Source organism: Corapipo altera, unplaced genomic scaffold, assembly GCF_003945725.1.
Source record: "Corapipo altera isolate COAL_440 unplaced genomic scaffold, ASM394572v1 301, whole genome shotgun sequence".
NCBI lineage: Eukaryota > Metazoa > Chordata > Aves > Passeriformes > Pipridae > Corapipo > Corapipo altera.
The window spans coordinates 1,821,460-1,846,306 of record NW_020884926.1 but is presented as its reverse complement, the minus strand read 5'-3'; the positions used below and the strand labels follow the sequence as shown (position 1 = coordinate 1,846,306).

General features: G+C 49.0%; 1 protein-coding gene across 3 annotated transcripts; it reads left to right on the top strand.

Annotated features, from left to right (window-relative positions):
* Positions 1 to 357: 357 nt before the first annotated feature.
* Positions 358 to 24,116, top strand: PUSL1 (pseudouridine synthase like 1). Of its 3 annotated transcripts, none has more exons than XM_027658095.1 (8): positions 358 to 471; positions 2,000 to 2,057; positions 8,486 to 8,673; positions 14,591 to 14,740; positions 17,148 to 17,321; positions 19,769 to 19,823; positions 22,752 to 22,914; positions 23,981 to 24,116. In XM_027658095.1, exons 1-8 carry the CDS (start codon positions 413 to 415, stop codon positions 24,010 to 24,012), a joined length of 879 nt encoding a protein of 292 aa, XP_027513896.1. In that variant the 5' UTR covers positions 358 to 412; the 3' UTR covers positions 24,013 to 24,116. The 3 variants fall into 3 exon arrangements, with proteins under 3 accessions (XP_027513896.1, XP_027513897.1, XP_027513898.1); XM_027658096.1 differs by having other exon boundaries at positions 361 to 465; XM_027658097.1 differs by lacking the exon at positions 358 to 471 and adding an exon at positions 1,356 to 1,539.
* Positions 24,117 to 24,847: the final 731 nt, after the last annotated feature.

Sequence of the window (24,847 nt, the reverse complement as noted above, 5' to 3'; positions counted from 1 at the left end):
ATGAGCCCATTCCAGTCCCTCCCGCCCATCCCGCTCCCCATCATCCCATCCCGCTCCCCATCATCCCATCCCGCTCCCCACCATCCCATCCCGCTCCCCATCCTCCCATCCCGGTCCCCATCCTCCCATCCCGGTCCCCATCCTCCCATCCCGGTCCCCATGACCCCATCCCGGTCCCTCCCGCCCATCCCGGTCCCCATCCTCCCATCCCGGTCCCCATCCTCCCATCCCGGTCCCTATCATCCCATCCCGGTCCCCATCCTCCCATCCCGGTCCCCGCGGCCCCCCCGGCGCGGGCGGCGGCGGAAGCGGCGGTGCCGAGCGGGGGAAGCGGCGGTGCCGAGCGGGGGAAGGGGCGGTGCTGCCCGGCCGCTCGGTGCCGGGGTGGGTCCCGGGGTGCCCCCCGGCAGAGATGGGCTGTGCCCCGGCCCGGTACCTGGTGTTCTTTCAGTACTTTGGCACCAGGTACAGGTACGTGCCCAGGTGACCCCGCGGAGAGAGCGGCAGAGACCGGGGCGGCACTGGGAGAACTGGGCAGGGATGGGGAGAGCGGAGTTTGGGGAGAGCGGAGTTTGGGGAGAGTAGAGTTTGGGGAGAGCAAAGTTTAGAGAGGGCAGAGTTTAGGGAGGGCAGAGTTTAGGGAGGGCAGAGTTTAGGGAGGGCAGAGTTTGGAGAGGGCAGAGTTTGGGGAGGGCAGGGTTTGGGGGGTGATGGGTGAGAATAGTGTTCAGGTCTGGGATGGGGAGGGCGGAGTTTGGGGAGGAGAGAGTTTGGGAAGGGATGGGTGAGAGCAGAGTCTGGGGAGGCCACAGTTTGGGGAGGGCGGTGTTCAGGGGAGGAATGGGTGAGAACAGTGTTTGGGGAGGGATGGGTGAGAACAGTGTTTGGGGAGGGATGGGTGAGAACAGTGATTGGGGAGGGATGGGTGAGAGCAGAGTTTGGGGAAGGATGGATGGGAACAGTGTTCAGGGGAGGGATGGGTGAGGGCAGAGTGTGGGGAGGGATGGATGGGAACAGTGTCCTGGGGAGGGATGATCCCTTGCTGAGCAGGTGGGAGCACACAGGGAGCTGGACTCTGCTTCCTGCTGTGCACAGAAGTGTGAGGGAGGGGATGGTTCAGGCAGGAAAGGCATAAAATTAGCAAAGAGAAAAGGTCAGAGGAATGAGAAGAAGGGAAACTTATCTCAGGCTGGGGAGGGAGGGGCAAGTTGCTGTTTTTCCCGTAGTGGTGCCTGATTGTGGCCAGTTCCCAGCATTCAGGTACCTGTGCTGCCCAGAGGTGCAGATGAAGTGATGTGTGGGCTGTGATCCCTGCAGGCTGAGCTGGGATTTCCCCAGGCCTTAAACACCTCAGGTGTAGAGCTGTACCTGTTCACATCTCAAAGTGTGTGGGAGAACTTGGGCAGCCCCAGCTCGTGGAACTGTTCTGTCTTCGTGAGGATGTTACAGAACAACAACACCCTGTGCCAAACTCCACAGCTTGTTCCCAGTGTGTGGTCTGGGTCACTGTGGGCACTAAATTACTCTGAGTAGGTCCAGGTAGGGTGGGTTTAGCCTTGGGATGTCTCTCCCATCTCTTCAGTGTGAATGGCAGTGATTTCTGCAGCAGAGAAGGAAGCTCCTCACAAACTGCCTTCGTGGTCTTTTAGTCCCTTTATGGCCCTCACAGAAAAGCACCTGCAGTTGGCAACCAACTCCTGGCCCTGAAATAGTTTTATCTGCAAACTGGTGTCATTTGTCTGCCCTGTCTCCCACCCAGCCTCCCTCTGAAGGGAGAGTTCAGAGGGTAATAATTTAAGGGTGATTTTAATTCCAGGCTCATTTCTTGCACGTAATCCCTGCAACAGTTTTCCTGCCCATTCATGAGTTCTGTGGGAAGATCCAGGTGATCCAAAAGCAAACAGTCCCCCATGGGTTTCTGGATGTGTTGGTGGACTCTGTGTCAGGTCCTTGAGTGTTGACACATATCAATAACTGTTGTCTTTGTTTTGCTCTGCAGTGGGGTTATGGAGACTAAGAGGGATCAGGCACTGATTGGAGTCCAGAATTATTTGGAGGTAGGTCCTTGCTAATCATGTCATTAGAATGAAGCTCCTGGGGTCACACTGCTCAGCTCCAGATTTTATCAAGGGTAACTATTATTTTGAGGCTGACACAATAAAACTACAATACAACTCAATAAAACTCAATAAAACTACAGTGCTAAACAGTGTAAAGCTCCAAACAGCCCAAGTGCTTTAGAAATGATGTCACTGTGGAGATTCTGATCCTGAAAAAGATGTGAACCCTTCGATGAGCCTTGAAATGGAGGCCTCTGAGTGCAGAACTGTGATTGTGAGAGGCCCTGCTCAGGTGCTGAAGGTACCTAAGCATGTGAGGCTTCCTTAGGACTCGTGGCTTTGCCTCCCCTTGCTCTTAAAACTGCCCCAGTTCCAGTTCTAGTTCATGGCAAAATCCTTTATGGCTTTGGAAACTCCACACTGTGTCCTCCTGGGAGAGGATGCCTGTGATGGATGTTTTCAGAACAAAGCACAGCAGGATGTCCATTGTTCCTTGCTGTTCCCATTCTTTTGGAGTTCTGATATGCCAGGGGAAAGAAGTTCTGATCCTGTTGTCGTGGTTGTTCCCTGTGCTGCTCCCAGGGATCCTCCAGAATACAAGAATGGCTTTCAGGACCCGAGTGAGCGTGCAAAATGTAGTAGAAAATGGGTCAAAATGAGGTAAAAGCTCAGCACACCTGAGCATTGTAATCCAGTTGTAATTTAATTACAAGCTGCTGGTGAATCCCATGTTCTGGGGCAGGGCAGGAATCAAAAGGAAGCTGCATTATTTGTCTTGGAAGCATCGTGCAGTTCAAAACGAAGCTTGTGCATTTTTAGAAGATAAAGAGGTTGTTGAAGAGGTTCAGGCTGATTGCTGGGGGTCAGATCAGACCTGTCTGTTAACAGCCAAGCCTTTGGTACCTCATTTTGGGTCCCAAGTGCAGCAGTGTGCAGGTGGGGTGCCCACCAGGCTGGTTTGGGACAGTCTGTGCTCTACCTTGGCTACAAACCTGGTGTTGTGAAGAGCAGAGTTGTTGAGTGGCTGGTCCAGAAGGACTTTCTATCCCACCCAGCCTCTCTCTGTGACCATTTCCACACCACTGAGGGTGGGAGTTCCTGTGTGCCCTCCCTCCCCAGCCTGCAGGGGGAAAGTGTGAGGAATTATGGTTTGAAGAAGAGTTCTCAGGGTGTATTTCTGTGCCTTCTTGCCTGAGATTGTTGCAGAGAAAGTGGATAAATATTGTGCAGATCTTGAAAGAAGAGCCCAGAGGACTTTCCATCTCATTTATCTCGTCCTCTGAGCCATCCAGTGCCTCAGCCCCAGGACTTTGCTGAGCCCAGCAGTTGTTTTGCATTATCCCAGTGACTCTGTTTGAACAGGCAGATGGGCAGGGTGGGCGATTAGGGGAGAAAAGAAGAAGGGGAAAAAAAGGAAAACATGAGCTTATTTGGTGTTGTCTTTTCACAGTATCAGCACTTTGCAGGCCAGTTCTGGGCTATGTGCTTTGCTTTCATGTGGTGGTATTGATGCTGGGCACTGCTGAGCAAGGCTGTGTCTATTGGAACCACATGGGAAGTCTCAAAGCAACTCTAATAGAAAACTTCTGGAGCCTGTAGGAATTTCTCTTCCTTCCTCCTTTTCTGGGCAGCCTTGAACTTCACTGCTTTCCAAAGCCAGGAAGGCAGCTGAAGGGAAGGGCAGAATTAAACCTGGAAGGAGGTTTAATTAATTTTATTGTGTCCTAGAGATGTTCAGACATTTGTTTGCAGTCACAGGCAAGCAGAAACAACCTGTGAGCTGCACACCTTGTGTTTCAACAACTGCCTGGTTGAAAGGGTGGTTGGTTTGTGAGTGTGTGCTGGGATAAAATTGCTGGGCTGGAGCTGAGCAGAAGGTCTGTGTCTCTGTAAAATGCTGGATCATACAGGACACAGAAGCTTCTGCAGTCCTCAGTCCTGCTCTGTAACAGAGCCCTGGGACTGGCATGAGGAAGTGGAGACTTGTTTTAGCTCTGTGGATGTAGATATTTGATGGAGCTTTTCATATCTCTTTGAAGGGGGGTGAGCTTTGCAAGGAAACACTTTATTTCTTTCCTGGAGACAACATATTTGTCTCGAAGCCCTTGGAAGCCCAACTTGCTGATGATGGGTCCAAAACAAATCCCAGAACTTGTTTCCCCAGAGGGGGACGTTTTAGCCCTGTGACTTGGCTCCCTCCAGTTCTTTGTGGAAGCTTTTAAGATGCAGGAGTTCATGTTCTAGTCTCAGCTCTCACAAATATCCCTGTTATAAAGGGAGGTGTCTCCCATGTAGCACCTTTTGCCAGGGTCAGTGGCTGTTTGTGGCAAACACCCCGTGGCATCCACAGATTTACCTTCCCTCTGGTGTCTGGTTGGGATCATCTCTCCTGTGTGCTCCTTCCCACTGTGCTGGTGGATGCTGCCCAAAGCTAATCTTCCCCCCACAAAGCTCTTTTTTTGGCCAGCAGCCTTGTGCCAAGGCCAGATATTACTCCTCATGAAAGGAAAAGGGAGGAGGAGAGGGGAGAAGGAACATACACCAGCTCCTTACTATGCAAGGCAGCTTTGCTACAACCTCCTGCCCTCCCCTCTTCCCAGCCCCCTGAACAAAAAAAAAAAGAGGAAGAAAGAAAGGAAAACAGATGAAGAGAACTGTCATCTTCAACCTCTGTTTTGATAATAATTTCAGTGACGTAGGAGATTGCTTTGGAAACCTTTTTTTTTTTCCCCAGCAGAATCCACGTTCTCAGCTTTCCCTTCAACTTTTATCTATCCCACTCCAAACAGGTGAGATTTTTAATTGGTTTCAGTTGACAGAGCACCCAGGGAGAGTCAGGGAGGCTGGGATGACTTGCAACCAGAAGCTTGCACACATTTATTATTTATTAGAACATTGTCATTTATAAATCCTGGCAAGGCAGTGCAGCCCCCCCTGTGTCTGTGCTGCTGAGGCCACTGCACAGGATGAAACCAGGAGCAATCCAGCTGCTGGGAGAGAGAGAGAAACAGGCACTTATTTTTCCAAGACATTCCTAATGCCTGCAGAGGTGGATGATTGAGTATCTGCAGGATTTTTTCTTTTTTAATTTAGACTTCAGGTAGAGAAGGGGATGAATTTTGCTTCCTCACCATAGTTGGGGTACATTAGTGGGCCTGCTCTTCCTCTTGCCTCTCTTGTGCAGAGTGAGAAGAGAACTGAGCTGGGAGTAACAGCAGCAATTTGGAAGGTGGATCCCCATCACTCTGGCACACAGCAGTGGAAATTTCAGCATAATTCAAAATATGGAAGTGCTTAATGACTGAAAGCTGTTAGCAGGACAGCCCTGCTAAGTGCAAGTAATACTTTCCCCTGCATCACTGGCAGGGCAGGGGATAAAACTTGCACCCTGGGATGCTCCAGGAATGTGGTTGTCTGGAAAGACTCTGGGAGTGAAGGTTAAATGCAAATGGGTGAGATGTGGCTCAGGGAAAGGCCTCCAGCAGGCACCAAGCCAAGGTTTTGGTGTTTGTGGCACCTGCTAAAGAGAATATTTGCTTGTTCTGTGGCTTAAAGAAGGGAGCAGAGACCTGTGAACCCTGAGCACAGGGAGGACAACCCAGCTCCTTCATTTCTCTGCCTTCTTTAATTCCTTTGAGCTGGGTGCTTAACTCCTGCTTCAGTTCCCTCCCAGGAATCCACAGATGGTGTCAGACAGGAGGGGGATCTGGATTAACAGCACTGAAGCCTTTTGGGTTCCTCACACAAAAGACCTGCTTCTTTTTAGGGGCCTGTTTGTACTGAAAGGGCAGGAAAAACTAGTCCTTATCCAAGCAATTACTCCATGTAAATAATGCACCTTTTTTGAAATTCAGTGTGGGGGTTAATAACAGATTAAAGTCCACAGGAAGCAGGGCAGGAAACCTTCAGCTGCCTATGGGATCCAAGGACTTTGGATGGCACAGGTAGAAGATATTTGCATAGGTGAAGGGTCACTTCTTAGTTGCCTGCAAAGGAGTTCAGCAGTTCAGGAATTCTCTCTTTAAGGAGATTGTATCCCATCCTAATTAAATGAAATATTAAAATTGAAACTGGAGGCAGCAGTTGATAGGATATGATCAGCTGTGTGCCTGCTGGGCTGGAGGAGGGATCCACACACAAAAATTTCAGCTCCACAAGCTGTGATGGTGGTCACAGCCCTCCTGGGATGCTCAGGAACGTGGTGCTGGACAAGGGCAGCTGTGAAAATCCCTCTGCTTGAAGGTGTCCTTCAGTGCTGCCCCTCTGTGGGTTTGGGGGCTGACCTGGGCAGGGCAAAGAACCAGCTCTGGCTCAGGGGCTGCAATCCCCTCTCCCTCTCCAACCTGGTTTCCAGCAGTGCTCAGCTCCTGGCAGAGGAGGAGACATCCAGTGTTCTCATTGTCCAGCCTGACATGGGATGTAGTGTGGGATCCAAAGCACTGCTGCATCCAAACCTCTGCAAGCCTGTAACAAAAAAAAAAAAAAAAGAAAATAGGATGTTTTCCGTGTTCTCTCCTGTTCTCTCTCTTTCAACTCTTGTTTCCACTGGCTGGTTTTTGTCTGATGAGAAAGGAGGGGGAGAATAGGGTGGAGGAAGGGAGGAGCCTGTGAAACCCAAACATCTCAGAAACTTGACTCTTAAAATCAGCTCCTGCTTTAAGACAAATTGCTGAGGCACAAGCCAAGGTCTGCTCCAGAAAACTATCTGATTTCTGTCTGCTTCTCTCTGCTTAAGGGTGATAAATAAAGATTTTTCATTGTTAATTGTAACCACATGTGAACTCCAAATAGAAGGATTAGGAAGGGGAAAATCAGTTTTGTTCTGTTTCCCAGGCCTCCCTCTGCAGCTTGGGGACATTTTTTTTCCTGCCTTCCTCTGCGTTTTAACTGTGCATTTCTGAGAGCCCAGAATCCTGAACTGCTCAAATTGGAGTCTGGAAGGTATTTGTGAGTCAGCAGTTCAAACTTTTACTGGCTCTTGTACCAAATTAAAATCTAATAAAGACCACCGCTGGCTTCGCTGCTCAGGAGTGGGGGTGGGAAAGAGAAGGAAATTTCTAGTCATCCTTCTGGGTTTTCTGCCTTCTTTTGTGGGTTTTCAGTCTTTCAAAAATGTTTCACTTATTGCCTGTAACGATTTTCACTGGATTTTCTGTCTCAAGGCCTGCCCTCATCTCTTCTTCTCACTCTTGTTTGAGTGTGAATCTTGATTAAAAGACACCTTATTAGTGACTCATTTAGCAGGGCTTTATTTGCTTTCCCAGCAGGAACCTTTAGTTAATTCCCCCAGTTGTTTTTCCAGTCAGTGGGCAGAAGGGAAAGGCAGGAATAAAAGGGGATAAAAACCAGCTGTGTGGAGAGGAACAGCTGGGAAAGGGAAACAACAGAGCCACAGGTGGATCCTCCAGCAAATCCCTGCCAAAATCCATAGGCAGGGACCTCGAGGATCTTTTTGCAGTGCTTTTTGCTGACTAATTTTTAAAGGGCATCTCAGCTGCAGTGTGATTTTAGGGGGTTTGGGGCTCTAATAAACTTGAACTCGCTGATGCTGTAATTAAGTTTGTTGTTTTCTGCTTTAGCCCTGCTGTGCCAGAGGTCTTGGGGTGAGTGAGGCATCACCTGAATATTAAGGCAGCTCTTGGCTCCTGAAGAAAACTACTCTTGAGGAATATATAGGGAAAAGTATAAGTAAAACCCATCCTGTTTGTGCTGTGGTTGGTTGTAGCTGCTGGGACAGCTCAGTGTCAGCTCCTCACTGCTGGTGGGGTTTGAGAGCTGTGTTCTTGGTTCTTAGCTCTGTTTAGATTGATATTTCTCAGTGGGACCAATAAATGCATTCCCTCAGTGCTGTGCTGCCCCTGCTCTGGCTCCTGTGCTCTCCACAGCTCATGGAAGTGTGTTCTTCCCATTCTGGCTGGAAAAGAAGTTCTGTCTGCAGCACCAACCCCAGCATTTTACACCATCCTGGCCTGCAGTGCAAGCACAGGCTGCAGCCTGAGCTCCTTTAGACACCTTGGCTGGTGTCTTGACTGGTTTCCATCCCTTTAAGGGCCTGGATTTTCAAGGATGGTTGGTTTGAATAGTTAATCCTGTGCCTTGTTTCTCACTCACCCAACGACACAAGGCAAAGGACGGGGAGATGAGTGTTTTTACTTCTATTTTCTACATGAAGGGAAGCTCGTGTGGCATTTTGGGTGTTCTGTTTGAGGTGATTTCAGGGCACAGAGTGAAAAGCCACTGGTGCTGGGATGGGTCCCCCAAACAGGCCCCTCTCCATCACCTCCTTTGCCCGCGGTAACTCCAGATTCCTTCTCTGCCCGAGCAATAACAACGTGCTGAGCAGGGAGGAGGATGGTTTTTTTTTCTTCCCCAGCTGGCTCCAGGTGAGCCCAGTGTTGCTGAACCCACCTCCTGTTGGCTTCCAGAAGGCAGCAGAGAGCCTCAAGGCCAGCGCTCCCATCAAGTTCCGCATCTCCAGCCGGACGGACACGGGGGTCCACGCGCTCTGCAACGCTGCCCACCTGGACATCCAGAGGGGCCCAGGGAAGCCCCATTTCAGTGAGGAACAGCTCCTCTCCAGCCTCAACAAGCACCTCAGGCCCGAGCCCATCCGGTGAGTCGCTGCCAAGTCCAAAATCTGTTGTTTTGCCTTTCTTGGGGAAGGGAGGAAATGCAGCGATGATCCCCCGCCTTCACGCACGGGGGTTTTTTTCCCGTCTCCTGGGGTGGTAAATCACCCCCTTGCATGGGTATTTCTGCTACAATTAAAGTAGTTAATTAAAAAACCACCCATTTTATTAATTATATTGATTATAATTACTTTATATACATATAATATTAATATATAATTAACAAAAATCATCAGGACACGAAGCGTGACAGCTTTCAGTTATTATTTCTTGCAGAGTTTCAGAGTGAGCTTACTCTGCATGAGACTTAAAAAATAATCATGGAATTAACGTTTTCTGTTAGGAATGTGCATCAATTACAACATTAATTACTTCACACCTTGTGAAGGTTTCAAAAGGTGGATTGAATTTCATGTTCTTTGATTTTGTCCCCGAGTTGTTGTGTGTTCTCTGTCAGGTGTCACCTCTGGTTCTTCCCCAGACACGAAGAACTTTTAACTTTTCGTGGTTAAAGTGCAAATTGAACAAAACATTGGGATTTTTAAGCCTAAAAGCCAAATCTGTGCTGTGTCAGGGAATCAAGATATCATTTGCCAGCAGCTGCTTTGCTCTGCTCTGTTCTTTCGTGTGTTAACTTTGTCTTATTTGCATAAGTAAAAACTCTTTAAGACGCAGGTGGAGGGGGTTAAAGCACCTCAGAGTGTTGTGCAAGAAGGGGGGTAGTTTGTAGGAGGTGTTGAGGTGAGCAAAAGAATTTGGGCACAAGGTTGGTGATTACTCCAAGGCCTCAGGTTCTCCATTTCATGGCACTGTCACCCTCCTGGTGTCTGGTGACATGGACATAAAGGAAGATTATGGAAGCAAAGTCCCCATGGCAGAGCAAGGGCTCAGGACATAAAAGCACCCCCTGCCCACCCCAGGGAGGGGATTGTTGTGAGATCTGGGAGCTCCACTCCCCCTGCCTGCTCCACCCAGGCTGCTTTATTTCCTAATCTCTCCTTTGTGCTGCCCCAAATGCTGACAGAGCAGAGCCTGGGATTTGGGGCCTGACATCATTCTTGGTTTTGCAAGGGAGGATTCTGGTTCTCCAGGGCTGCAAATCCACCTCTGAATGGGCAGGTTGCTCAGACAGGTTAGGCTCTGAGGGAGGTGGGTGATGGTTTTGCCCTTTTCCCAGGAGGTTTTTTCATGGGTGGAAGTGCTGTGGAGTTCAGCAGCCCCTGGCACAGCTTCTCCAGACTCAGGGAGGGGCTGCAGGGATCACCTTTTGGTCCAGTGGCCCTTCCCAGGCCCGTGTGCTGTGTGATGCAAGGTGGAGGGACTCTGCTGTGGCATGTCCAGAGGGCACAGGGACTCCAGGGAACAAATTCCAGTCTGTGCTGATGGTCATGGGGGGTGTGTGTGTGTGACACTGGTGGCTTGACACTTGCTGCCATGGGAAGGTCTGTTGTGACTGGGCTCCCACTTGTGCACCTAATGTAGGTCTGTGCCAAAGAAGAGTTTGGTGCCTGTAGCTCTCCTGGCCTCAGGATTGGGTTTCCCAGTGTCTCCTGCAGCATTTCTGGAGCTGTGTGTCAGTGGTGCTTTGCATTTGTTGGAATACAGTGGGGGACCTTCTCTCTTTGGGATCTCAGCTGGAGCAGGAGCTGCAGCAGCTGTCTCAGCCAGCTGCATTCTTTCACCTCTGAACGAGCACCAGGGGAGCCATCAGAGGGTGAAGGGGAAGAGGAAGTGAAATCCATGGAATCTGAGCTCAGGAAAGGGGGCAGGAAGGGGCTGTGAGTGCCTTGTATCTACAGACACATAGTTCCTGTTAGTGGCTGTTTGTTGTGTTGCTTTATCTGACCTTTTCCCCTGGTGTTTGCAGTTCCTCTGGCAGTCCCCAGACAGTTTTAGGAACAGCATAAGGCCACCCTGCCTTTTCCCTTTGATCCTGGCAGTCTCCTGACTGTCCATGTTAGCTCAGGTGTTGCTGCCCCTCCATGAAACCCTCTTGTGCTGTGTCTGAGCAGGTGAGCTCAGCCTAAGGGTCAGGGTTAGATGGGGAGTTAGATGGCTCTTATGCTGCTTGAGCTCCATACAGAGTGTGGCTCAGGCTAGAAACCCATGAATGTCAGCCCCCAGAAACCCATCAGGGAATTTTTCCCTCCCCCTGCACCTTATTTGCAAAAATGTGTTTTGGCAGTTTGGAGGTTTGGTGGAGTGTTAAAGCAAAGGTTTCACAGGGGGCACCTGAAGGAAAATAGCAAATCCTGTTTCCACTGCTCTTACTCCACAGCCCAGGGACAGCCACCCAGGAACAAGTCAGGTCCTGTACCCCAAAAAGCTGAGGTGGAATATTAGCATGGTCATTAAGGATTGACAGCTCTGCACTTACAAATCCAGTTCCTCTGAAAGGAGCAGCTCAATTCCTCCTCAGTGAGAGGCCACGAGGCAAATCTCTCTCTCTCTTGCTGACTGGGAGTTCCTGTCCCTTGACAGCTTTCACCTTCCCTGACATATGTGCAAAGAGTCTGAAGCAGCTGCTCCGGGGTGGGGCTGGAGACAGTCTCTTTCCAGAATTAAAAATAATATTGTGAAATAGAATTTGACTTGTGCAGGGGTTTTGGGTTGTTAATTTTTGCTCAGACTGAAAACTAGGTCAGACTCGGTGCTCCCTGTAAGTCAAAACCTTTCTGGATGTTTTAGCAGTAACAGGGAACGTGAAGTAGGTCATGGTTTTGGTTTCCTTCCTTAAAAGACTAAAGCAGTTTGAGAGCAAAACTCTCTGATTTTACAGCCAGGGAGTCTGTCTGTAATGATCAGTCTGTTCTGAGCATCCTCAACCACTGAATCTCAGTCTCTCTTCCCTGAATTTGGGGCTGAATTTGCTCTCTTCCCTGAATTTGGGGCTGTAACTGCGAGCGATGGTGTTGAGCTTTAATGGCATAAGTTGTCCTAGAGAGCTAAAAGTGCTGTTGTGACCCTGCTGGAAGTCACAAAGACCCATAGTTATAGTTAGGCTTGTCCTAAGAGCAACCAGGATTGCTGCTGAAGAAGGTTTAAACAAGAGACCATCTCCAAAAGGAAGGAGCAGTGGGATCTCACCCTGAGATCTGACAGGTTTCAGGAGATGATACCTTCTGATAAATACACCCCAGCCCTGCTCAGCCAGTCTGAGTTAATCAGGAAGTTTTTCCTTCTCCCTGGGGCTCAACCTTTCCAAAATGGTTCTTCTGCTCCTCATTAAGGAGCCAGTGTCAGGCATGAGCCCACGTGTGCTCAGCACCCACCCCCTCCCTCTGCAAATCCTGCTCTGCCAAGAAGAATTCTCTCCTCATGCCCAAGAGAGAACTTCCAAGCTTTCATGTGGTTTGCAAGCAGGGGGTGATGGAGAGAGGGATCTTTGTGAGAACACATTGTTGGTGGTGGAGCTTGGAAGGGAAACGAGATTCCAGGCGGGCTGACTGATCCATCAGCCACAATAACCTCCTTTGTGGGGTGCTGGGTCTCCTCTGTGGACTGATCTGCCTTTTAAGCTTGCAAAACATATGGGAAAGGATCTTGTCCTCGAAGATCAGAGTGTGTTTCGGAGATGGGGTAATTTTAGGAGGACTTTGCTGTCTCTTAAATGCCAGGAGTAGACTCACACCTCCTGTTTCTGGTTTGATTTTGCAAGCACACAGTGAAAGTTGTCTGAGTGACAACACAGATTCCTCCCACCTCCTGCAAATTGGCTTTTGGGTTCTGCTGTCAGTGGGGAGAGCAGGATGTGTTTCTGGGGGACTTCTTTGTCTAATACATTGTCATTTCCAGTTACATGTCTTTGGGCTTTTTCCCTTCAACCTCCTCTGAAATTCAGGCTCTGTTGGAAAGGTGAAGAATGCCACGAGTTTTTATTTACCATTATTTCAGAAAAAAAGAGATCTGAACAAGGCCTGAAATTGTAGCTGCTGGAATATTCCTAGCTGGAAGGAATCTGTGGCAGCAATTGCATCTGGTTGGAGAGGCAGGAAAGGATGCCTGCCTTGAAGAATTATGTGAGCATAAATAGGTTCCTCTGAAAGAATCACCCTAAAAGGATGGTTATTTAATAAAAATCACAGAAGTGTTAACAAGAGAAGCTCGGGATAGATGATATGCTTGTGGAGGCATGTAGGCAGAGGAAAATAAGTGTAATAATTTTATTATTGTGTTTAGAAGAGGCTGGAGGTCCTGGGTTCAGGCTCCACTGCAGGCCTGGAGGATGTAGTTTGCATTTCTCCTGATGGTTTACAGCAGTGAAGGAATCTCCTGGGCTTGTTATTGCAAATCTTTGTGGAGGCCTGTGGCTCAGCTTTAATTTCTTCTTCTGTGGTCTGAGCCTTTGCAGTGAAGGGCTGTGAGCCAGAGACACTTGAGCTGGCAAAAATCCCCCAAGCACCAACCTTTTTAAAGTAAATAAATAGATTTGACTGTTACGTGCTCCCAAATGGTATCCTGGGGTTTTTTTGACCCTGTCTGGGTCCCTTCTCCTCCCTCTGCCAAATTCCAAAGGCAGAAGGGCAAACAGCAGGAGAAAAAAACTACCCTCTAAGGAGAGGCATCTTGCAAAGGAACACCTGCAGGGAGGTGCTGCTGTGTCCCAGGGACTCTTTGCTCCCTGCAGAATGGGAAGGAGCCACTGCTCTGGGATGGGGGAGAGTCAAATCCAGCAAAAGCTGCTGGGATAACACTTTGGGGGAGGTGTAGACACACAGGGAAGCTCTGTTTTCTCCCTTGCCAGGGGAGAAGAGAGTTTTTCCCTGACAGCCCCTGTGCCCTCCCTCCTGGCTGTGTGTGGTGGCACTGGCCTGGGGAAACACAATTCCTCCCTGCTGCTTAGGGAAGAAAAAATACCTTCCTTAGGGAAGAAAAGAAACCTCCCTTATGGAAGAAAAAAACCTTCTCTTATGGAAGGGAAGTTCAGCTGCCCTGGAAAGCTCCTTCTTGAGTCAACTGCCTGGAGCCAGTGGGAGATGAGGAGACAAGTGCAGAAAACAGCCTTTGGGGATGTTCCTGTGAAGTGAGAGGGGTCATTCTGCTGCTTTCAGTCAGACTCCACCTCGGGAATGGGGAGATTCACCTTTATTTTCATTGCTGTGTCTTGGAGGGGGAGGTGGCAGGGAGGTGACCTACTTACAACTGTCTCCATCTGCTCTGAGCTGCCCTTGGGAGTGAGCACAGAGGTGTCTGTTGCTGTTGTTGTTTTTGGGGAGGTCATTCCCGCTCAGTTTGGGCTCACAGATCTGCAGGAGCAGGAGGGTGAGGGGTTGTAAGGTGTGCTCCTCACCTGGAGGTGCTGCCAGGAGCTCGTGTGTGCCCTCAGCCAGAGGTGAGGTGCAGTTTGATGGGCTGGGGGAGGTCTTTGGTTCCACTCTGCAAACACAAATCACACTCTGTCTGTTGGCTGCCATTTCTCAGCAGATCAGTCTCAGCCTCCTGTGACGGTGTGAGCGTCCCGAAAACGTGTTGAGAGATGACCCAAAGTCAGTGTGTCTGATGCCAAAAGGCTCTTCTGCCTTCTTTTAGTTAAGAGATGCCCGTGGCAGCCTTCAGGTGCAAGTCCCTGGTCACTGGCTGTCAGGAAAATGAGATTTCACCAGGACTGCAGCGACAGGACAAGGGGGAGTGGGTTCAGAGTGGGTTACAGACAGTAGGTGTAGATTAGATATTAGGAAGAAATCCTTCCCTGGGAGGGTGGGGAGGCCCTGGCACGGGTTGCCCTGAGAAGCTGTGGCTGCCCCATCCCTGGAAGTATCCAAGGCCAGGTTGGAGCAACCTGGGACAGTGGAAGGTGTCCCTGGGTGGAACTGGATGATTTTTAAGTTCCTGTCTATGTGGCGACCACACAGAAGCTTTTGAATTAGTACATGACATTTCTGTCCATCTCTGTCCCTGCAGCATCCTGAGTGCCCACCGAGTGCCCAGCAGCTTCCATGCCCGGTTCTCTGCCCTGTCCAGGACCTACATTTACAGGCTGTTGCTGGGCTGTACCCACCATTCCCAGGTGCCCGTGTTTGAGCGGGATCTGTGCTGGGCTCCTGCCGGAGGGTGAGTGTTTGCCATGGAATATCCCCCAGAAGCCACCTCAGAACACTCTGGGAAGAAAGGAGGAGTCCCATGAGGAAGAGCTGAGGGAGCTGGGGGGGCTCAGCCTGGAGAAAGGAGGCTCAGGGGGGACCTTCTGGCTCTGCAACCCCCTGACAGGAGAGGGGAACCGGGGGGGGGTCGGGCTCTGCTCCCAGGGAACAAGGGATGGGATGAGAGGGAACGGCCTCAAGCTGTGCCAGGGGAGGCTCAGGTTGGATATTAGGGAAAAATTTCCTCCTGGGGAGGGTGGTCAGGCACTGGAAGGAGCTGCCCAGGGAGGTTTGGAGTCCCCAGCCCTGGAGGTGTCCAGGGAAGGGCTGGATGTGGCACTCAGTGCTCCGGGCTGGGGGACAAGGTGTGGGGGTCTCATTGGACTTGAAGGTCTGGGGGGGCTTTCCCAACCCAAATAATTTTGTAATTCTGTGAAAGACTTTTGGGAGGCAATTTCCACAGGTGAGACCTCGTTCCCTGTTTGGACTGACAGGATTTCCACGAGGAAATGCCCCAAGTTGTGTTCCCTGAGCCCTGACCCCCCCAGCTCCTTTGGGTGTCCCTGTCCCCTGAGCACTCCCAGCACTGCTGAGACACTCCCTGGCTCTGGGGAAGGGATTCTGTGTGTCCCTGCCCATGGGAGGGAAGAACATTTCCTCAGCTGACCTTCCCAGTTTGCCCAGCCTGAAGGAGCAGGGCTCTGGTGTGATGCAGAGTGGCAGAAATGCTTCACCCAGCAGCTCCCAGAGTTTGAGGTGTGACTTTTTACGTGCAGGCCGAAAATTCTTTCATTATTTATTTTCCCCTGTTTCTCTAAATCTCCTCTCTCATTCCCTGAGCATTTGAGCAACCCCTCAGTGGCTCTGAGCAACCCTACAATAATAAATCAGGGTATCAAGCTCAGTGTTCACTTGTGTTCTTGGAGTAAACACCGAGTCATAACAAATCAGTGCTTGTGTGTATGCAGGGGAAGAAAAACAAATTCAGTGCCATTAAAGAAAAATACAAAATCTGAGGGCATGATAAACAGTGGGTGAGAAAAGAAAAGCAAAGAAAGCCCAGAAGATGATTTGTTATTGTTCCTTTAGTTTATGTTGTACTGAGATAAACACATGTTCAAGAAACCTGGAGTTTCCTTAGGCATTGTAGAAAACCAGGTTTGTAGCCAGTTGTGGTCATTTCATCAGCACTATTGGGGGTAACAGTTGTGGGTAATGGGAAAAAATGTAATTCCAGCTGCCTTAGGAGAGGAATGAAGATGACATTGCCCTAACATTAAACTGCTGACTTTCCAACTGCTGTGGAAGGGAAAAATAAATAAGAAAGTGCAGAATTAGATGTTGTGTGCACAATGTGCTTTGTGAAACAGCATTTAACCAAGTCCAGGCACTGCAATTAATTTTCTCAAATGGCAGCACTACGTAAAGGAAAGATTGAGCAGATCAGAAATTCTGAATGGGGGTAGGTTCTTACTGAAAGGTGGGATATTTGGGCTGCCAGTAGTGGAGAAGCTCTTGGTTATTCTTCTTGAACACAGTGAAAAAAATTTAATGATGCTGGAAAATCTCATCTTGATTTTTTTGTTTGTTTATTTGGTTGGTTGGTTTTTGTTTGTTTTCTTCAGAAACATTTTGACTTCTGGTAAGATCTGGAAAACCTAAGCCAGGCTCATGTGTACCTGCTGAGGCTTTTTTTCTTAGGAGAGACGTTTGCAAAAATACAATAAAAAGAGAGCATCTGCTCAGCAAATACACCAGGAAATCTGTCCAGATTTCTTTGTTTGAGACCATTTTGAACAGACCTAAACACGTCAGATGAAGAAATCTGAAGATTCTGAGTTTTACCCTTGGCCTTTTCTTCTTCATCCCCACCTTGGTTTTGTCCCTGCCCGTTTGCTCCCTCATTCCATTCCTGTTGCTTCCTAATTTGGCAAACCTTAAAACCTTGATTTTATTTTATTTTTTTTTTTAACCTGGCAGCACCTTTTTCAGTTTATAAGATCCAGAGAGTGCAAAGCATTTTACTTCACAGAATATTCAGAGTTGGAAGGGACCCACCAGGTTCTCTTTGCCCTGCCTTGTCTCTCCAGCAATTTGGATGGAGTTGCTTGAGTTTGAACTGTTCCAAGGAGCAGAGCAGGATAAAGGTTTGGGTAAAAGCCTGTGCCTGGGGCTTTGAATACCTTCAGAGCTCAGGTCATTTGGCATTTTGGTTTGTGCTTTGGGCCATTGCAAGACAGACTCCATCAAAATGTTTCCGCGGTGCCACAGGGTGAAATCTGTGCCAGGTTTTCATGGATTCATTGGACTTTGACCCCCTCTAACATTCTGGTCCCACCTGATGCTCCTTTCCCTTGGCTGTGTGTGTTTAATTCCAGCCCCCTGAACGTCCCTGCCATGCAGGAGGCAGCACAATTCCTGCTGGGAACCCACGACTTCAGCACCTTCCGCTCCCTCCACTCCGAGGCGGAATTCACGTCTCCGGTCAGGACCATCTTCCAGCTGGACATCCAGCCCTCTGCTGGCTTCCTATCCCACCACTATGAGCACAGGTGAGAGCCCAGAGACCCACCAAAAGTCTTTTCTGAGCTGAAAAACTGCTCCCAACCCTGTTTTGGGGACTGATGCTGTGCTGGGGCTCTGCTGAGTGACACCTTGGAAAGGGCCGTGTCTTTCCCTCTCCTCCCCAAAAATGTGCTGGTTTGAGCCACCACAAAAAAATCCAAAATCCAATTTCTAGGCTTCCCCCACCCCTTCCCACGATTTTGTCTCAACACCAAAGAGAAACTTTCAGGCAGACACCTCTGTAAAGGGAAGGGGAAGTACATACATTTATTATACATTTATTACTATACAAAATAAATACTGTACAAGCTAAAAGCAACTATATATATACAATATTACACACTTCCATCAGTCCCTCTAAGCCTCTCCCTCAATCAGTCCAGGCAAAGCCCTTCAGGCTAATAGGTGAGCAGTCCTCAGGGAGAAAGATGAGCAGGAACGAGGGCAAGGGAAACTGGTCCAGTTGTTTGTCCATGAAAGGCTGGATGTTCTGAACTGGTGGCTGGAATCTGGCAGGGAGCAGTTCCTGTGAGGTGCTTCCAGCACTTTACACTCATTTTGGTTGCTAAAAACCAGCTCTGTACACTCATTTTGGTTGCTAAAAACCAGCTCTGCCAAGGGATTAGACTTCTTTTTTTTTTTTTTTTTTCCCCTCCCCTGCTGCCGTCCTGGCTTTGCCTAAAGGCTGGAAATTTAGGGAAAAACCCACCCCCAACACCTGGGTGAGTGCTGTGGTTGTGCAGATCCACTCAGTTCACACCACCAACTCCTCCTGCCTTCCCAGGGGGTGGTGCTGAAATCCAATATTCCTCAGTCGTTGCATAAACAACAGATAGTTGAGTATCAGGTTCTCTCAGGGCCAGGTCTTGCAAGTATTGAAATGAAGTGGCTGAATGCATTCTCTCTCGAGCAGAAACTCAAGTTTTTTACCCAGAAAGATCATGGATATTCATCATCTGAACATGACTTCTGCTTTCCTGCTGGCTTCTCTCACTGTTGTGTTTCAGCTTGAAAGCAAACCTGGCTGTTGTGTGTCTCAAATTCCATTTTTGTCCTTTAGGATGAGCCCTGGAAGTAGCAGAGCCCTGAGCTCACCTGAAAATAACCATTAAGAGTCTCTCAAGATCACCAAATGGACCTCAAATCCAGCCCTGCTGTTGTCACTGGACTGATCTCTGAGATTTAAAACATATTTTATGTCTCCAGTTTTAACGTAAAACACGGAAATTGCCGTTCTTTGCATAACTTGCTGCAGGAACCCATCCCACAGGAGGCCAAAAACAGCTCGAGAGGGAGAGAAAACAAACCCAAAAGCTGCTCTGCAAAGCATCAAACCAGCCCCTGATGGAATATTTTTGTTTTTGGTGACACATGCAGCCAAACTTGGGGTTTTACAGTGAGTCATTTTTATAACGTGTCAATATTAATTGGTTTAATGGATGTTCAGGCTGAAAAGGAATGGCTTTGAGGAGCATAATGGCATTTAACTCCCTTGGAATCCTTTGGCAGTGATAACCACAAGCAGGAGTTTTCTTATTTGGAGACAAAAGCTGTGGGGTTTGGGTCTTTGTGACAGACTTAACACAGTCCAAAAGGAGTTAGAAAAATGCAAAAATGGTTTGAAACAATGCAAAAATGTTTTGAAAAATGCAAAAATGGCTAGAAAAATGCAAAAATAGTTAGAAAACAGCTTGTAAAAGATTTAACAGGTGCCAGTGAAGCGTTGGAGTGGTTACCCTCAGGAGAGTTCTTACAGGGAATGTTGGTTGCTACCATACAAATTCCTGGAAAAATGGTGTCTGTATGAACACATTTGCTCCATCCATCCCCAAATATCCCCATTCCCACTCTGGAAGTTTTTCCCTGTCTGCCACTGCCTGTTCTCCTGCTCCAGCCAGATCCCTCAGGCACATCTCCTGGCTCCTGACCCTTTCCAGTGGCACGTGGATGTCCTGATGGGCACTGCTGAGGGTTGGAATCCATCCTGCAATTCCTGGAAGCAGGAGCACCTGATTCCCTCAAGCCACCCCTGAGGGAATGGTGGTTTTTTTGCTGTGGCTGGTGGTTTTTCCCTTTCTCCAGGGAATATCCAGGCTGAATCCCTCAGCCCAGCAGTGCCTTGGCTGCTGCTCAGGTGCACCTCGGTTTGGGGTTGCCCTTTTCCCTTTTATTTGAGGGGTTCTGCTGAGGACAGGAAGGTTATATTTAAGGCAGCAGGAAGGTCATAAAACCAGGAATGTGCCAAGCAGGTGGGAATTGTTTCATCCCAGAAAACCTCTGTGTCTGAGCAGCCTGGGCTTCCAAAAGGGGGGCAGTGCAGCTGCCTCGCTGTCCTCATGTTCATCTTTGACATTTACTTCATCTGTGGGTGAAAGAACCGTTTGAAATGTAATTTTTAAATGCCTTTTTCTTTTCTTTTTTTGGCTTTCTTTAGGGCTCTGGAGTTCTGGGAGGTGAAGATCAGGGGCAGGTCGTTTCTTTACCGACAGGTAGGTTTGGGGCTGTGTCCAGCAAACACTTTGCCTCCCAAGAACCAGAGCATTGCTGCCTCTATAAATATGGATTGTTTTAGCAAAGTTCCACCCCTGTGTAGCTCCATCCCTTGCAGAGCTGCTGTTCCAGCTGTGTGACACTCACAGGGACCCCAGGGCAGCAGAGAGGTCAAGGATCCGTGTCCTTTGATCCATTAGAACCAGGATCTCTTTGGTTCGTGCCTAAAATGATTGTCCAGCCTCACAAACCCGTGTGGGAGGATGGAAGGTTTTGTTTTCCACAACCCTTGTCCCTGCAGTGGGGTGGTAAAACCCAGCAGACATGTGTTCCTGCTCTGCTGGATGGCGCTGGGCCCGGCAAAGGCTGCCTGGAATTTTAGTCCCTGGCTTTGGAGCATGAAGTGACTCTCAGTGGGAAGACCTGACTTGAGCTCTGCAGCACAACTGCAGCATCTCTGCAGTTATTCCTTTGAAATAACTCCCCTGGGGGTTTGCTGGGATCCTCAGGGGAGACTCCCTCTTCCCAACTTCAGGCATCACCTTGTTAGGGAAGAGTTGCTCTCACTCTGCCTCCCCAGCCCTTGGTCACACTCTGGAGGCAGACAACAGGCAGGAGAGGGCTTGTTTTTTTGGAGCAGAGGGGGTGTTTTGTGGGAACAGCAAGCAGCTATTTTTTATCCTGTTTTGACAAACCCAGTTTGTTTTTTATCCTGTGCCAAGCAACAGCTCTGGGAGCTGTGGCAGGGGGTGTCTGGATGGGAGCAGGGGAAGAACAACAACGTGCTTGGGAAGGGCTTGATACCCAGCAGGGATACGCTCCCTCAGGTGCTCTGGTGACAAGGAGAAAATGCATCTGCTTCTGCCCTCCATCATAAAGAGATCAGACTGAGGTGAACCTCTGCTCTCACTCATATGGGGTCTATAAATACTTAAATGTGGATGGTTTCATTATTAAAAACCATCCCAAAAACCTTTATATATATATATTTTTTATTTTATTTTTTTTTTCTGAATGCCCTGCAGGAGGGGGAAGACAACCAAACACGTGGCTGTTCAGGATGTGGACCATTAGTGTGTTTTTGGTTTTTTTTTCCAGCTGACTCTTGAGTGTGGAAACGTCAAAGCTGAAGTCGTGGCTTGCAATGACCTCTAGTGAGGGTGGATAAAATAACAGATGAGGAGGATCCTGCAGGCAAGCTCTGGGCACTCCAAGATCAGAGCACACAAGGAGAGCCAGCACTTGCCTCTGGATAAATATATCTTGGCTTGTTGGACCTTCCTCCTTACCAGGGATAAACATGACCTTAGTGGGGTTTGGTTTATTCTTTAGTAAATGCCAGTGGATCAGAAACTCCAAGCAGTGATTCATTCCAGCACTGCAGGGAAGGGTTTGGAGAGCTTTGAAAGGGCATTCAGGGAATGAGTGTTTGTTTAGTCCAAATAAGTGATGTCTGTAGCCACCACACAGGGAGAATTAGGGATGGAGAACCAGGGATGGAGAATTAGGGATGGAAAATTAGGGATGGAGAACCAGGAGGATGGAGAACCAGGGAAGGAGAATTAGGGATGGAGAACCAGGAGGATGGAGAACCAGGGATGGAGCATTAGGGATGGAGAACCAGGAGGATGGAGAATTAGGAGTGGAGAGCCAGTGATGGAGAATTAGGGATGGAAAATTAATGATGGAGAATTAGGGATGGAGAATTAGGGATGGAGAACCAGGGATGGAGAATTAGGGGTGGAAAATGAGGGATGGAGAATTAGGGGTGAAAATGAGGGATGGAGAATTAGGGATGCAGAATTAGGGGTGAAAATGAGGGATGGAGAATTAGGGATGCAGAATTAGGGATGCAGAATTAGGGGTGGAGAATTAGGGATGGAGAACCAGGGATGGAGAAGCAACATTTGGTGTGCAGGTGGCATTGGCAGCTCCAAATCTTGGCCCTCCTGGGGATACAGGAGGAATTTTCTCAGCCAGGAGGATGCTGAGGTGTGAGGGCTGTTTGTGCAGGAGGTGAGCACTGAGGTGTGAAATCTCTGCCAACCCACCAGGTCTGGAATTGCTGGGTGTGGAGGGAGGGAAGGGAAGCTGTGACAAGCAGAGGTGTGTGAAATACCAGTTTGCTGGTGGGATGTCCTATTTGGGTGATATTTTTTTTTTCCTCCTCCCTCTTTTCTGGCTTTCTGAGAGAGAAACAAGTCCCTGCATAATCCCCCACCTTCAAAGTGTTGCTTGTGTGTTGAAACCTGTGAGCTCAGCTCCCCACCAGGCACGTGAGCTTCCTGCCACAGACCCTGTGTGGGGGCTGCTCTTGTTTCTGGAGCTGAAAGCAGCCCCTGCTCAGCTCCCTTCCCACGTGTGGGGGGAGCAAAGCCTTGCTCCAGGGCACTGCTGTGGGTCTGGAGATCCTTGTGTTACAGGTCTTTAGGGAATGTCTTTAGTTGCAGGGAAGGACTTAAAGGAAATGGGGTGATTTTACTGGTTTGTTTCCCTTCCCCACCCCCCAGCTTTGGGCACTGAGAAGATTCCAGTGCACGTTGCAGGCAGGCTGAGTGTGTCACCCAAGCCAGGCAGCCCCTGCCATCCCTGCTAAAAGGGGAAAGAACAGCTTTTCTTGCAGATTTTGGGGTGGCTGTGGCTGCTGGGGAGAGCCCAGGGACTCTTAAGAGGTGATGAACTTTCTGAAGAGTAAAGTGAGCACTGGAAGTGCTCCCTGGGGGGGGATTATGTGATGCCAAAGGCACACAAGGGGCAGCCAGGGCTGGCTTGGACCCTGATGGATGAGCCTGAATGGGCTCATCTGGGTGGGCTGTGACTTGTGGTACTTCGGTGGCACCTACAACAAGGGTCTGGAGAGAACTTCCTCATCTGCTCTGGAGTTTCTCCAGGGAACAGCTCCTGAGCCGTGGCCTCTGTTTTCCCAGGTCAGGAGGATGGTGGGGGCTCTGGTTGCAGTTGGCATGGGGAGGTTGGCACCTCATCACGTGAAGGAGCTGCTGGAGGTGAAAGATGCCCTGGCTTTTCCTCCCAACATCATGGCCCCGCCCTCGGGGCTCTTCCTGAAATCCGTGGAATATGACCAGGCAGGTGGGTGGATGCTGGGAATGCCTTGGGTTTTTGGGGGAGTCAGGCCTCTGTGGGCACCCACCCAGGATGGTTTGGGTTGGAAGGGACCTTGAAGATCATGTCATGAAGGTCCCAGGGAGGGTGTCAGACACAGAGGGGTTCCCAGCAGCTGATGTGGAAAAAACAGTGTATTTTTCACTTATTTTCCCCTCTTCCTTTACAGGTTAGTAAGAGAGAAGTTCTGTTGGCAATGACTTTAAATGGTACTTTAAATTCTCATAAATTCTGTCCCAGACCATGGATAAAACCCCAATTTTCTGTGGATCCAGTTCAGTTCAATCCCTTTTCCCTTGGTGTTGTAAAGGCTGGAGGACAGAGCAGAGCATCATCTCTTCCACCTTCACTTCCATGCATGAACTCTTTTCAGGTTGCCTTTTGGAAGATGTGAAGAATGCATGATATGGTTGAAAACTACTGCCAAATTTATTTTCTGCAGAAATGTGTACAGATAACTTCCAGTGGTGTGACTTCTAGAAAAAGTCCCCTGGCAATCCAAAAGAACGTGGGTGTGTGGTGTGTATTCTTCATATCTGAATGTGTTTCAAAACCAGAGCTGACTTTTGCATCCAGTACATTCTTAGATGTCATTCTAAGAGTGACTTACCTGTGACTCCTCTGACATCCAGCTGGGATGACTGTTATGATGCCTTCATTGCCAAAAGGAAATTCTCTCCCTTTATCAGTTTTTGATAGCAATGTATATATGTCCTTAGGAAAGTTCACAGCTGTAGCAAATAATATTTTAAAATATTTTAAAAAGTCATGGATACTGATGTAAGGTCTTTACTTTCTCTGTTTTGGTGAAGTTAGAAAGGGAAGCAGCCAAGAGCAGTGCAGGGAGCTGGAATAAGCTCTGGGCACTTGGCTTGGCCCTGGAAAAGCAGCTGCTGGGTTTGTCCCCCTCCTTCCCTCCCAGAGCCCGGGGGGGAAGTGCAGAGCACAAATTTTAAGTGCTTTCAGGTGGTTTCTCTGCCATCTTTCCCCCTAAGTCAATGTTTCCTTTTTTTTTCCCTCTCTCCCCTCTCAGATTTGGACGTGACAGTGGCCCCAGGAGGATGAATAGAGCCCTGTGGGACGAGCTGTGTGTGAAAGGACTGCTGTGGCTGTGGGATGGAGCCTGGCCAGGGGACACAGCCTTGTCTCAATAAAAACCATTGACTGTGGCTGGAGACATCTTCCTCTCGTTTGTTCTTGCCCTCTGAGGCTGCCAAGGGAAGGGGAAGAGCTGCCCTCAGATAACTGCTCGTTCTTTTTGCCTTTCTCTGGGCTTCTGCTGCCTGTGTCAGAAGGGGGGGGAGGAGCTGGGGCTTGGTTTTTTTTGTAGGTGGGGTGTTTTTCTCCCCCTGTGGTGTGTGTGGGAGGAAGGCAGGCTGAGAGCAGAGGAGAATTGAGCATTTCCCCTCCAGCCCTGCCTTTGTGCAGGGCAAGGCCCAACTGTTGCTGCCTGATGAGTGATTTACAGCCCCAGCCTTTGAAGGTGCTGCTGTTTCCTCTCCCCATCACTGCTGAGCTGCAGCAGAGGAACTTCCTCCTGTCCCCCTGGTACAAAGGCACTTCTGTACAGACCAAAGTTCCTCTGAGGTCACTTAAAACAATTTTTAATGGTCCCGGCACGGGAGCAGCGATTTGGGTGAGTCAGGAGAACCCCAAAAAGGCCCTTTGGGGTTTCTCTGAGGTGGCTCGTGCTGCTGCTGGGCTCTGATGTGCTTGTTGTCACCTTTTGCTCCTCTCTCTGGTGCTGCAGAGCGTTCTGGGTCTGTCAGAGATCTCAGGGCCTGTGAATCAGAGTGCAGAGATATATTTTTTTATATATATTTATATATATTTATATATATAAATATATTTTTATATATTTAAATATATATTTATATATATAAATATATCTTTTCTATAT